Source organism: Crotalus tigris, unplaced genomic scaffold (genome assembly GCF_016545835.1).
Source record: "Crotalus tigris isolate CLP2741 ecotype Arizona unplaced genomic scaffold, ASM1654583v1 scf7180000024444.201059, whole genome shotgun sequence".
Lineage (NCBI taxonomy): Eukaryota > Metazoa > Chordata > Lepidosauria > Squamata > Viperidae > Crotalus > Crotalus tigris.
Window position 1 is genome coordinate 174,674 of NW_024100613.1, and position 13,145 is coordinate 187,818.

Genomic DNA, 13,145 nt, shown 5'->3' on the forward strand with positions numbered 1-13,145 from the left:
TAAAATCAATCATCAAGAAATCGAAGGGATAATTTCCTCTGGGCTGATGTTCTTGAGGCAGTTGGGGTCCTTGCCTTGGGTTGTTGGTGGAACAGATCTCACATCTAGCACAAACATTGGCTGCAATACTGTGTATTTTGTCAATATAGACCTCTCTCTTCAGGGCATTTGCCAGTGCCGCCCTTCCCAGGTGCAGTTGCTTATGAACCTGTTGCACTGCATCCCATGCCATATATCCTGGGATAAAGACTCGCTGGTCTGGGTTTACCCTGTTCCTGTTCCTCAGGGGTCCACAAAGCTAGACAATTTGTATGCTCAGAAGGTGTCTTTTGTGCAGCCATACGAGCTTCCCAGTCTGCCTTATTATTTCCTAATTGAATATCTGATGCTCCCTTCCGATGGCCTTTGCAATGCATTACAGCTACTTCCTTAGGCTCCCACACACTATTCAGCAGACGCAATATCTGTGGTCCATATTTAACATCCTTTCCCCCTGAAGTTATAAGTCCTCTTACTTTGTATAAGGCTCCATGGACTTGCACTGTTAGGAATGCATACTTAGAGTCTGTGTAAATATTAATGCACTTTCCTTTTGCCAACTCCAAAGCTCTAGTTAATGCATGCAGGTCAGCTAGCTGAGCATTTGTACCGGGCGGAAGTGGCTCAGCTTTCCATACTTCCTCCAAAATCACCACAGCACATCCTGCCTTTCGAATGTCTTCTTGCATAAAACTAGTTCTACCCGTGTATATTGTAAAGTCTGGATCAAGCAGGGGGACATCTCTCATGTCTGGGCAGCTAGCGTAACTTTCTTCAATAGCTTGTATGCAACTACGTGTGGTTTCCAAGTCTGATTCAGGCAGCAGCGTGGCTGGATTCAGTGAGTTTGATTAAATTAATATAATCATTGGATTATGTATTATTAGAGCTTGATACTTCAGCATGCGTGGGTTGGTCAGCCACAAATGTCCTTTTGCTCCTAAGACAGCTTTAAGAGCATGGGGTGTGTAGATATCTAACTTTTGTCCAAAAGTCAACTTGTTAGCTTCCTGTGTTAATAATGCTGTTCCAGCACTTGCTTTAAGGCAAGCCGGCCATCCTCTGGCTACATTGTCAAGCTGTTTAGACAGATAAGTGACCGGGTGATGCCAGGTTCCTGTTTTCTGGGTGAGAACTTCTACTGCCACATTTTGCTTTATATCTACAAACAGTTGAAATAACTTTTCCAAGTCTAGTAGACCTAAACTAGGGGCACACATTAGAGCCTCCTTGAGAGCAGGTGAAGCTGTTATTTTCTTGCTGTTCCTATCGCAATGGTTCTTTATCTTCCCCCCCTTTGTGGCCTCATATAGCAATTTTGCTATTAAACTAAAGGTAGGGATCCATATTCGGCAGAAGCCAGCAGCAACTAAAAATCCTCTTAACTCTTTCCTATTCTTCGGTACAGCAGCTGGCAGATAGTGGACGATGCTTTGCAAAACCGGGGGGGGTTGTCCTCTGCCCACAAGTGTGGCATATTGAACTCTTTCCACTTTGTATTTGCTTCTACTGCTTGTGCCAGCATCACCATTCTCCATTCCTCTGCACAGGGAACTTCCATGGTTACTTTTCCATAATTAATGGCCATTGTGCCATCCTCTTCAAATGAGACCTGCACCCTTAATTTACAAAGCAGGTCCCGTCCTAGTAACGGAATTGGACAATCGGGCATGTAGACGAACTGGTGGGTTATTGTTCTTCCCCCTATTGTGCAACTTAGTGGCTCCCAAAAAAGTCGCTGTAATATTTTTCCTGTTGCTCCTTGTATGTTGATAGAGTGAGGGGAGGCTTGGCTTAGGGATTGGGTTAGGACTGATCGGGTGGCTCCAGTATCCACAAGGAAGGGAATAGGTTTGCCTCCTACTGTTAAACTGACCACAGGTTCTGGGAGGTGGGCTGAACCCAGTCGGTCTCAGTCCCACTCCTCTGCTTCTGCCAGGCCTATGAGGGGAGTCCTTGAAAATCCTCTTCTTCTTTCTCTCCCTCCCTGGCTTCTCCCTGGGCCACCTCTGTAGCTCTTCGCAAACCTGCCCCTTCCCCCTCCTTTTTCTTCATCCTTTTCTCTTTCTGGACATTCACCCTTCCAGTGTCCTTCCTTCTTACATATGGCACACTGGTTTTGTCCTAACACCCTTCCCCATCCTCTACCTCTGCTACCTCCCCTTGACACCCCCATCATAGCAACTGCAAGCAATTCAGCTTTCCTTTGCATTTTCTGATCCTTTTTCTTTTCCTCCTCCTTCTCTCTATTCACAAAAGTCTTTCGGACACTTGATTTGTTTTTTTCACTAAATGGGCCATAATGAAATTTCCAAGCAAGAAGGTCTGATGTAATAAAAGGCATATGTTGGAATAGAGGAGCTGTGGCTGTTTCTGCTGGATCGTCCTTACTGACAACCAATTGATCTACTTGTCTAAGGGGAGCATTCAAAGATGCTTCCTCAGTCGTTGTCCTCGTTTGTTCAGCTATCAGTCCTCCCACTTCTCTGTCTTCTGTTTGCAGTCCCATCCGTTCCTCCTCTGCCTTGGACCCCCTCAGCACCTCTTGCTGAAGGTCCAGTTTGGGTCCCTTGATCCTGGACATCTGGTTGGATTATGGCTTGTCCCCAGCTTTTTCTATCTTCTAAACTTTTTAACACAGGGGACAGTTTTGCATTTCTGAATCCATGGTGGAGGTCTTTGCAACAAGCCAAGCCACACATCAATATAGGGTGCCTGGTCTGGGTGCCCTAACATGGGATTGAACACTAACTAATGTACTTTTAGAGCAATGAATGGATCTAGTGTCCCTGTGCTTGGCCAGCCTATGTTAAAGCTGGACCAATCTACCTCACAGAAGATCCTCAACTTATGCCTGCTCCACTTAATACCATAATCCTGATCCTCATAAGCAGACTTAAAATGCTTTGACATTCACCCCAACGGAGTAAGGGGTACACTTTCACCACCACCCAATAAGCCTCCCAGGGCACCAGACAAGACAAATGAGGAAAAGGGATGAGAGGAAGGTAAGGGGGTCCTTCCACTCGGGATTACACTGAGGGTTTCACTTATACGCGCTAGACCCAGGGATCCGGAAACTCAACGGTCACCGATGGGAAGTTCGAGCGCCACTCACTCACTGCAAACACACACAACAATCCTCCCACCTTATTCCAAAGAGAGGGTGATCAGTCCTCTCCTCCGTCCCTGCTTACAGGGAGGGATTCCTTCTTTCCCTTTCAATACTTGCCTGCAGGTGAATCCTTTGTCCTCTAGCCGGCTGGAAAGTTGCCTGCTCTCCTTACCCTTCACCAGTGGTTCTTGGAGTGGCCGACCGCCAATGCTGGAGCCCTGTGTCACAGGGAAGTCCCTCGGAGTAAAAGGTCCGATGGCGCCTGGGATGTTCCCCCTAACACTACAGGCCCCTGGCATCAGGGTGTGCCCTCCAGAGAGCCCCAAGACTCCTTGCCGTCCTGCCGCTGTCGCCAGATAATTGTTGTGGAAAAAACCACGATACTTACATCAGAAGACAAGACCACGAAGGGTTGGAGAAAACAGGTTTTTATTCGTGCACGATGGTTCAGAGTATTAGCATGACAAATTCTGAACACTGAGTTACTCTGAGGGTGTCACTTTTATACAGCTTGCCGCCCACGCTTAACCTAATAGATGACTTCTTATCTACCTTTAACACACTAAAAGAGAGAAGTTCATATCTTGAGACAACACACATAGGAAAAAGGAGAAGTTCACACAAACGGTTGTCTTACCACACCTTTCTGCACGGGTGCTATCTTACAACATCTGTGACTTTTACTTGACACTGACACTTCTTGTAAAATGGTTTCTACATAGCATGAACACATCTGTAAGGACCCACCCCACTTTGCATCTTAAGAAGACAGAACTCTTGGAATAATTCTTCCAACAGGAATCCTTTATTAAGAGAAAATGGTTGCAGGCATGCTAGACAGGACTTGGGGTTCAAGCTCTCCCATTCAAGGTTTTAAGGGGTTCCCCAGTAGTCCCACCCAATCAACCCCCCTTCCAGTGATAGTTTCAAGTACCACAATTCCGCCCCCTTTCTTCTTTCTTCCGTCTGGATGGAGACTTTAGATAACTACATGAAAGGCAAATACCCTTCTTTGGTATGCTAACGCTTTGAGGTTACAATAAACACACATTCAGCATTCAGCTCTTTGAAGTGTACTGAAGGAAGTGAGGGCCATAAAGCCCCTTTGTTCTCCCCCTTCTCTCCCTCTTATGGCAGAATCCAGAGAAGGCAGAATTGGGAGTTTCTATATTTGATAATTAAAGATGAAATATAATTGGATTCTGACATCCGGCCCCTCTTAAAAATAAGAGAGATTCACCTGAAAGAAAACAAAACAGGTATAAGACTTAGTCAGGCTTGTTAGGATACTCTGTGTGAAACTTCTTCAATAGCTTCGGGGCTCTGACATGACGTTTATGGACCCACTCGTTTTGTGAGGGAGGTAGGTGTTTCCAGGCAACTAGGTACTGAGTTGCTCCATGATATCTCCTAGAGTCAAGGATCTCTTTTATTTCGAAGTGTTGTTTGCCCTCCACCATGATTGGAGGTGGGGGGGGATTTTTGGCCGTAGAGGTGATTGATGCTCTCTTTTCAGCAAGCTGCAATGAAAAATTGGGTGTATTTGCCTGAGATTTTTGGGTAATTCTAATTCTACTGTTACTGGATTTATGATTCTTTTAATTGGAAAAGGTCCTATATATTTTGGTCCAAGTTTTTTACAGGGCTGTAGGGACTTTAGGTATTTTGTAGATAAGTACACCATTTCTCCTATAATGAATGGTGTAGGCTCAACCCTTTTTTTATCGGCTTGTGTTTTGTATGCCTGCCTAGCTTCATCTAGTGCTTTTCTGACTATTGGCCAGGTGTTTTGTAATTTTTCCATCCGCTTTTCTGACTATTGGCCAGGTGTTTTGTAATTTCTCCATCCATTCTTTCAGCGAGGGGATCGTTGGTTCGTTTGGGGTTAATTCTGGCATGGGGTGGAAACTTTGACCGGTGGCTATTTGAAAAGGAGTGTAACCTGTGCTGGAGTGGACTGCATTATTGTAGGCAACTTCTGCAAAAGGAAGTAAGTCCGTCCAATCACTCTGTTGGAAATTTAAAAAGCATCTCAAATATTGCTCAAGTACTGAATGGCACCATTCCGTTTGTCCATCTGTCTGAGGGTGATGGCTAGATGTCAGTCCCTGAGTGGTCCCTAAGAGGGATAAAAATTCCTTCCAAAACGCAGACGTAAATTGCACTCCCCTATCAGAGATGATGCGTTGGGGTGCCCCGTGCAATCTGTAAATGTGCTGGATGAAAAGTCTTGCTAAGGCCTTTGCAGTGGGAATCTTTTGGCAATGGATAAAGTGCACCTGTTTGGAAAACAAGTCCGTGACTGTCCAGATAACAGTATTCCCATTGCTTTCTGGCAATTCCACTATAAAATCCATGGCTATTTCTCTCCAGGGGGCTGAGGGATTTGCCACTGGTTGTAATAGCCCTGGCGATTTCCCTTGCAACCTCTTTGCAGATGCACATGTTAGGCAGCTGGCAACATAACTTCTATGTCCTTTTTCATGGATGGCCACCAAAATTGCCATTTAATTAAGTGTAAAGTTTTTACAAATCCAAAATGCCCTGCTGATTTTTGTGGTCATGGCAAGAGTTCATGAAAGTTACTCTTTGATTTGTTGGATATATAACCTTTTCCTGTATCCTAGCAACCCATCTCTCATTGTGCACACATTTTTGTTTTTCTGGAACCATTCATCTGTTTCCAAACTTTTTCTGAATTCAATTCCAGTTTGGCTGTCCAGTTGTGGTTTTAATTTGGCTTGGTTCTTGTGGTTACTGGTGCTGCCAGTTGTGACTCTGCCATTATTGGTCTAGAGTCTGTGGTTCGTGCGCTGTTATATTGGGGCATGCGAGATAATGCATCTGCCAGGAAGTTCTTTCTTCCTGGTAAATGTTTGAGCTTAAATTGGAATTGGTGAAAATGCTGGGACCAGCGGACTTGTTTGGGATTGAGTTTCCTGGAAGTTTTCAGGTCTTCTAAATTTTTGTGATCAGTCCACACCTGGAAGGGGATTTTGTTGCCTTCCAGGAACTTTCCCCACTTGATAATGCCCACGTATCCCATAAGCCTCCTTTCTCCCATACGGGCCACTCTGTTCTGGTTTCCGTGAGTTTCTTGGATGTATTGCACAGGGTTGCAATACTGCATCATCATTTTCTTGTAATAGCACAGCCCCCACTGCCAAATCACTTGCATCTGCCTGTATTATGAAGGGCTTGTCCATGTCTGGGTGCCTTAGTACTGGTTCGGCAGAAAAAAGTCTCTTTAGTCTCTCAAACTCTGCTTGGCACTCCATTGTCCATGTTAGTGGCTGGCTAGGTTTTACTGAGGATGTTCCCTTCGTTTTTAGTAAGTTGGTGAGGGGCAAGGCTATCTGTGCAAATGAGGGGATGAATGGGCGGTAAAAATTTGCAAAGCCCAGGAAACTTTGTAGTTGTTTTCTTGTGCGGGGTGGTGCCCATTCTAATACTGCTCTGACCTTCTCTGGGTCCATTTCAATGCCCTGTGGGGATATGCGATAGCCTAGGTAGTCTATCCTTTCCTGGTGGAATTCGCATTTTGAGAGTTTGGCATATAGGTGAGCGGCTCGCAGCTTCTTTAAAACCGCTCTGACAAGTTTGACGTGTTCTTCTTTTGTTTCGGTAAAGATAAGAATGTCGTCCAAGTAAACAAGGACCCCTTAAACAGGTGCTCCCTTAGAACGTCATTGATTAATTGCATAAAGACTGCAGGGCCCCCTTGTAATCCAAATGGCAAGACTTTGAATTGATAGCACCCCATGGGGCAGTTAAATGCAGTCTTCCATTCGTCCCCTTCCTTGATTCTCACTCGATAGTAAGCTTCCCTTAAGTCTAGTTTAGAAAAAATTTTCCCTTTCGATAGGTGTGACAGCATGTCTTTCATGAGGGGCAGCGGGTATAGGTTGCTTTCACTGATTGTATTCAGGGCCCTATAATCCACGCATAAACGTAAAGAGCCATCCTTCTTCTCTCTAAAAAGGACCGGGCAGCCACTTTAGGCTTGGCTGGCTCAATGAAACCTCTCTCCAGGTTTTTTTTAATAAATCTTTCCATTTCCTCCTTCTCCTTTGGGCTCATGGAGTATAATCTGGGCTTCGGGAGTTTTGCCCCAGGCTTGAATTCAATGGTACAGTCTGTGGGTCTGTGGGGGGGAAGCTCATTCGCCCTCTCCTCACTGAGAATTCAGCAAGGTCCCTATATTCCTCTGGTATTTCTGTTAATCTTTTTCCTCTCCTATGGATGCTTTTTCTATTCTTGATTCTGGTAGCCTCCTTGGGGTTTTAAGTCCATAGGGTCCCCCTTCGGGAATTTGATTTCTGTCGTCCTCCAATTTACCCAGGGGTTCCATTTTTTTCAACCATTCCATCCCTAGAATCATTGGGCATTCCATGCCTGGGGTCACCACAAACGTTATGTCCTCTTCATGTTTGCCCAGGGAGAGGTGTATTGGTGAGTGGCTAGGGTAGCTGGCACCCCCCCTGCTATGGATCCATCTAACTGGCCAAATGAGATTGGTTGTTCCAGTCTCCTGGATGGGATGCCCAGATTCCCCACTAGTGTTGGGCTAATGAGGCAGCGGGTGCAGCCAGAGTCTATTAAGGCTTTCACCTTCACAGCTTCGGGCATGGGGGGGATTAATATAGTCACTGTTTTGAAGATGGGTGTGATGCATCCACTTACCAGGGGTTCGCCCTCCGAGCTGTCATCTGAGGCATCCACCGGCCCTGTGGTGTAGGCTGGAGTTCTTTCCCCTTGGTGAGCAGAAGTGGGGGGTTCTGCAATTTCCATCATTCTCATGGCTGTTTCTTTTGGCTTAGCTGAATACTTTCCGGGTTTGTTGATTGGGGATCTGTCTGGGTTGTGCTGGGGGGCCTTTGAGCGGCATTCTACAGCTCGATGCCCTTCTCTTCCGCACTTGAAACACCCCATTTGCTTCTTGGCTGTATCCGATGATTTCACCGGTTGGTGTGTCAGCTCAGGCGGGGGGCGGCTCCATTGTTTTCTTCGGCGGTGCCTCTTCAATATGTCGATCTCTGCTTCCTCTGCCAAGACGTACCATTCCTCAAGTCGATGTGGGTCCCCTCGGGGCAGGCAAGCATCATATAGATCATAGTTTATCGTCTTTGAAATGGCCAAGGAGGATGTCTTCTGGCCAATTCAGTTTGCTGGCAATGGCCCGGAATTCTTGTGTATACTCAGCCACTGGGCGTTTGCCTTGCCTCATCGTTGTTATTCTTTCACGGGCTTTGCGATCAGCCAGGGGGTCTTCAAATCGTCTTCTCAAAGAGGACATGAAACGGTTGAAGTTACTGAGTTCTGGGGCATTGGAGTCATGCAAGTTCACTACCCAATCCGCAGCTGGTCCATCCAGGGCAGATTGCACGATCCGGATGCGGGCTTTGTCGCTGGGAATATCCTGCCCATATTCCTCCATGTAGCTGAGGACTTGGGTTAGGAAAAAACCCAAGCGTGTTGGCTCCCCTTTGAATTTCACTTCCAACGGTGGACGTCTTGGAATGGATCGGTGCCTCTGTTGTGGGTGGTAGTGCCTTCCATCCAGATTGCCATCTGTGGTCCGGTAGGGGGTGGGGGCTCCTGGATCAGTAGATGTCCCTGGGGTTGCAGGTTCCACGTCCCCCTCGGTGTCTCTCCCTTTGCGGCTCCAGGAACTGGGGCGGCCGTAGGGTTCAGTATTCTCCTCTCCTAGGGAGCTGAGAGTTCTCTTCATCAGGTCAATAGCTTTCTCTAGGATCCAGTCTGAGTACGGTGCCCAGCTTCCTCCCTCTTCACTTGCGTGCAGGGATTTCTCCATCTCCTGCTTCCATTCTGGTTGCTTGGTCCCCCGTCTCAGGGTCACCTTTCTTGATTCCTTTCCCCACTCACTTTTCTTTCCAACACCCATCGACCAGCAAGGCTTGTGGTCCTGTGTCTCCACCACTTCTTCTCCTGAGGAATCTGGCCTCTCGGATCCCAACATCTGGCAAGGTTCCAACTGGGTCAGCGGCTCTGTTTCCAGGGAGTTTTCCCCCTCTCTTGCTCCATTGTCTGACATGGTAAATTTTTGCAAAATCCCCCGGCAAGGGTCTCCCTTCCAGGTGGATTAATTTTGCAAGTCCTGTCTAATGTAAGGACCCACCCCACTTTGCATCTTAAGAAGACAGAACTCTTGGAATAATTCTTCCAACAGGAATCCTTTATTAAGAGAAAATGGTTGCAGGCATGCTAGACAGGACTTGGGGTTCAAGCTCTCCCATTCAAGGTTTTAAGGGGTTCCCCAGTAGTCCCACCCAATCAACCCCCCTTCCAGTGATAGTTTCAAGTATCACAATTCCACCCCCTTTCTTCTTTCTTCCGTCTGGATGGAGACTTCAGATAACTACATGAAAGGCAAATACCCTTCTTTGGTATGCTAACACTTTGAGGTTACAATAAACACACATTCAGCATTCAGCTCTTTGAAGTGTACTGAAGGAAGTGAGGGCCATAAAGCCCCTTTGTTCTCCCCCTTCTCTCCCTCTTATGGCAGAATCCAGAGAAGGCAGAATTGGGAGTTTCTATATTTGATAATTAAAGATGAAATATAATTGGATTCTGACAACATCTCTACAATTATGACACACAGGTTATATGATTTAGGTTACATTTCACAGCCAAGCTTAATATTATCTATTAACTATTGTCAGCAACAAGCATTCCTATTAAGATATAGATATATTGAACTTTTTCCTGCCCACCTCACAACAGCTGGCACTGAAGGCTTCTCTCAAGCTCTCCTCAGTTCTACAGTGTGAATGTTGGAGGGGACACCAGAGATCACCTAGCTGGGTGTTGGGGCTAAGTGGGAATTTCTCTCAAAAATAATCATTTAATTGGATTTAGGAATATCCTGGCTCTGTTCAACTCTGGGCACCACAGAGCATAGAAAGAAAACAAATATGCATTACAAATATGTAGCATGTAAAAATAACATTTGGCAAGTCTTGTTCACAACAGTGTTGCAGTTGCATAAGGGGCTCCCTTGCCCAATGCAAGGGAGAAAGGTAGAACTGGAAGGACCTCCAAAGCTCCATGAGGAGGGAAGCCACCTGGACATCCAGTGTGTCATGCCTTGAGGTCTGATATTTTCCCCTTCCAATTTTGGCAGCTTCTGGTTTCCTGTATTTTTTTTTAACCAAGCAAGACCTGAGAACCTGCCTATCACTTCTCTCTTAATCCTAGATATCCACCCCTCAAGTACAACATCTCAGAGGGGTATAAATAACTGCCTGCTGCCCTCCTGGACTACACTCTGCAGGCTGAAGACAAGATTGCAAGATGAAAACTCTGCTGTTGACCCTGATGGTGGTGGCATTCATGTACCTGGACTCAGGTAGGGCCACCAAGGTTAGATCTTGGGTGGCAATTAAACCAGAAACAAGGGGGCAGACGGAGGTATGGTAGTTCTCCATTCTGTTGTTGGAACTTCTCACTGTTTTGCTCTGCATAAGGAGGGTCCATGGAGCCGTCAGGGGTAGAAAATGGAATCCTCCATTTGGAAAGAAGCCCATAGCTGTTCCAGGCTGGCCCTCTGGGGTAGACTGCCTCTGAAAGGAGAGGTTCCTTTGCGTAGTGAATTCTGCCATGGAATTACTCCTGGGAGTGAGATGAAAAATGTTTCCTTTTCTTACCCCACCATCTGTCTCCCTCTAGCTTTGCTATCGCTCAGGGTTTGGATGGTACAACCAAAAGGGATCCGTGATGCCTCCTTCAAGTCAAGCTTGAAGTTTCCTTGACACCAACCTGAGATTGGTTGCTGTCGCTGGGATGTTTGAGACTCCTCAATCTATCATACAACCATCCTAGGTTTGACCAACGCAAACCCTGCTTAGCTTCCACACAGAGACCAGCCACTGAGGTTTCCAGTTGCTTATATTTGATAGTCTGTTTCAGAAGAGAAGATTTTTTTTAATCTCAGCTTTTATCCCACCTGTGGTGGCGCAGTGGTAAGAATGCAGTATTGCAGGCGAATTCTGCTTACTGCTGACTGCCAGCAGTTCGATCCTGACCAGCTCAAGGTGGACTCAGCCTTCCATCCTTCTGAGGTCAGTTAAAAGAGGACCTAGATTTTGAGGGGCAATATGCTGACTCTGTAAACTGCTTAGAAAGGGCTGTAAAGCGCTGTGAAGCAGTATAAAAGTCTACGTGCTATTGCTGTTTGGTTTTGTAATCACCCAAGCAAGCAAAGAAACTTATTACGCTTTCCCCCTATTTTTCCCACAGCAACAATCCTCTGAGGTAGGATGGAGAGAGAGAGAGAGAGAGAGAATGGTCCAAAGTCACCCAGCTGGCTCTGATGCCTAAATTGAGACTAGAACTCAGGTTTCTTATTTTTAGATCATAGGATCTTTCCAGGGAAATTTTCACAGCCAACCTTTCTATTAAATGATCCATCGTCTAACATATAACAGGATTACAAGATTAGATAAATAAATATCTCAGTAAGATTTCTATATTTTATTTCTTTCCTCCAGGATATACCCTGAGATGTCGCTCATGCATTGGATTGCGTTGTGATGACGTTAAGAATTGTGCAGAAGGACAGAACGTCTGCTATGTAAGGGTGGATTATAGTGATACACTCAGTAAGCACAGTCCTTATCTTTTCTCACCGCTTTTCTTCTTGAACCCAAACTAGAACTCCCAAATGCACCTGAGGGTTGGAGGTCGTGTAGAAGCTTTCTGTGCTCTGCCCGGGTTCCGCTGAGGTCACGGCCTGTGGCTGGACAGTCTAAGGGAGGCAAGGAAAGGGGGGCTTGGAGTGGGGAGCCCCATCTGCCCCAGGAGTAACCCAGATTGAGGGGGAGGCTTTCTTTAGAGAAAGGGGTGGAGGGAAAGGGGCAGGACTGGGGGGTTGTTCTGAAATTGAGGGAACTTAGATCTCGCACATTAAATATCCAGGAGGGAGGGCATTGCCCCCGAGTCATGTCAGAACACGGGACTTTCCCCCAGAGATATCTTTTTTTATTTATTTACTCCTGAGTATTCCCTAGAGGAGGAAGGAGGTTTGCCTTCCTACTGGGAGGGGAATCCACCGATGTGTTAAAAGTGGCTTTACCATTTTGTTCAGCCACAGCCCCAGATCTGTTTTTTAATAGTCATTCTGCTTTGTGTTTCCTTCACAGATCTGAGGATCACCAGGGGATGTGCTGCAATGTGTCGTACTACTTGGGATGCCGATGAGTACATTTTCTGTTGTGCAACAGACAACTGCAACTAAGAGTTCCAAAAGTGGCTAATTTCTTTGAGTTTTGATCTCATTCAACATGGATCTTCCTTGAAGATTTACGCTTCTGCCTTGACAACAGGATGGCCCATAATCCCCCCTCCTCTGCTTTCTTTGACCCCTCGCCCTCTTTCCCTTTTCTCTTTCCCGCAAGCTTCTTTCTGTGGGTTCTGTAGCTTGAGAATCCAATAAATCTCAGCATTCAGTTCAAGTGTTTTAATTTTTTTGAGTTTCCCGCTCAAAGCTGAACATCCCTCTCACAACACCCACCATTAGAGAGTCTCCCTCCAGGATCCATCAGGCAGTGATGCTGGGAAGAACAGGATTAGGTCCAATCCCTGTTGAATCATGGCTTGGCTTGGCTCACTGGGTAGTAACCCTACATTCAGACAGGGTAAAGCAAGGGGAGAAACCCAGAATGGAGTCTTTTCTCAGTGAAACCTCCAAGTCCAACATGGCTCTTTCCCTCCCTTTCTTCTCTCTGGGGCAGGATGAGAGGAAGAGGAAGAGGCCTTGAAATAGAGGAGGGGGATTTGGGGTGAAGGATGGCAGGCCCCTTCTCCATCACCCCCACCTGAGAGAAGACGGATCTCGATTCAACAGCTGGCACTGAAGGCTTCTCTCACGCTCTCCTCAGTTCTACAGTGTGAATGTTGGAGGGGACACCAGAGATCACCTAGCTGTGTGTTGGGGCTAAGTGGGAATTTCTCTCAAAAATAATCATTT

At 46.3% G+C, this 13,145-nt stretch overlaps 1 protein-coding gene across 1 annotated transcript; it reads left to right on the forward strand.

Moving 5' to 3' along the window:
• The first annotated feature begins 677 nt into the window (after positions 1 to 677).
• LOC120302983 (toxin 3FTx-Dis4-like) lies at positions 678 to 12,613 on the forward strand. Its single transcript, XM_039332036.1, has 4 exons — positions 678 to 880; positions 10,376 to 10,526; positions 11,668 to 11,778; positions 12,319 to 12,613. Exons 2-4 carry the CDS (start codon positions 10,472 to 10,474, stop codon positions 12,411 to 12,413), a joined length of 261 nt encoding a protein of 86 aa, XP_039187970.1. The 5' UTR covers positions 678 to 880; positions 10,376 to 10,471; the 3' UTR covers positions 12,414 to 12,613.
• The last annotated feature ends 532 nt before the right edge of the window (positions 12,614 to 13,145 follow it).

Bases quoted from the DNA above. Each gene is read 5' to 3' on its own strand.
- LOC120302983 (XM_039332036.1), top strand. From the start codon at position 10,472: ATGAAAACTCTGCTGTTGACCCTGATGGTGGTGGCATTCATGTACCTG. The intron at 10,527-11,667 runs GTAGGGCCACCA...TCTTTCCTCCAG, and splicing joins ATTCATGTACCTGGACTCAG to GATATACCCTGAGATGTCGC. The intron at 11,779-12,318 runs GTAAGCACAGTC...TTTCCTTCACAG, and splicing joins GGATTATAGTGATACACTCA to ATCTGAGGATCACCAGGGGA.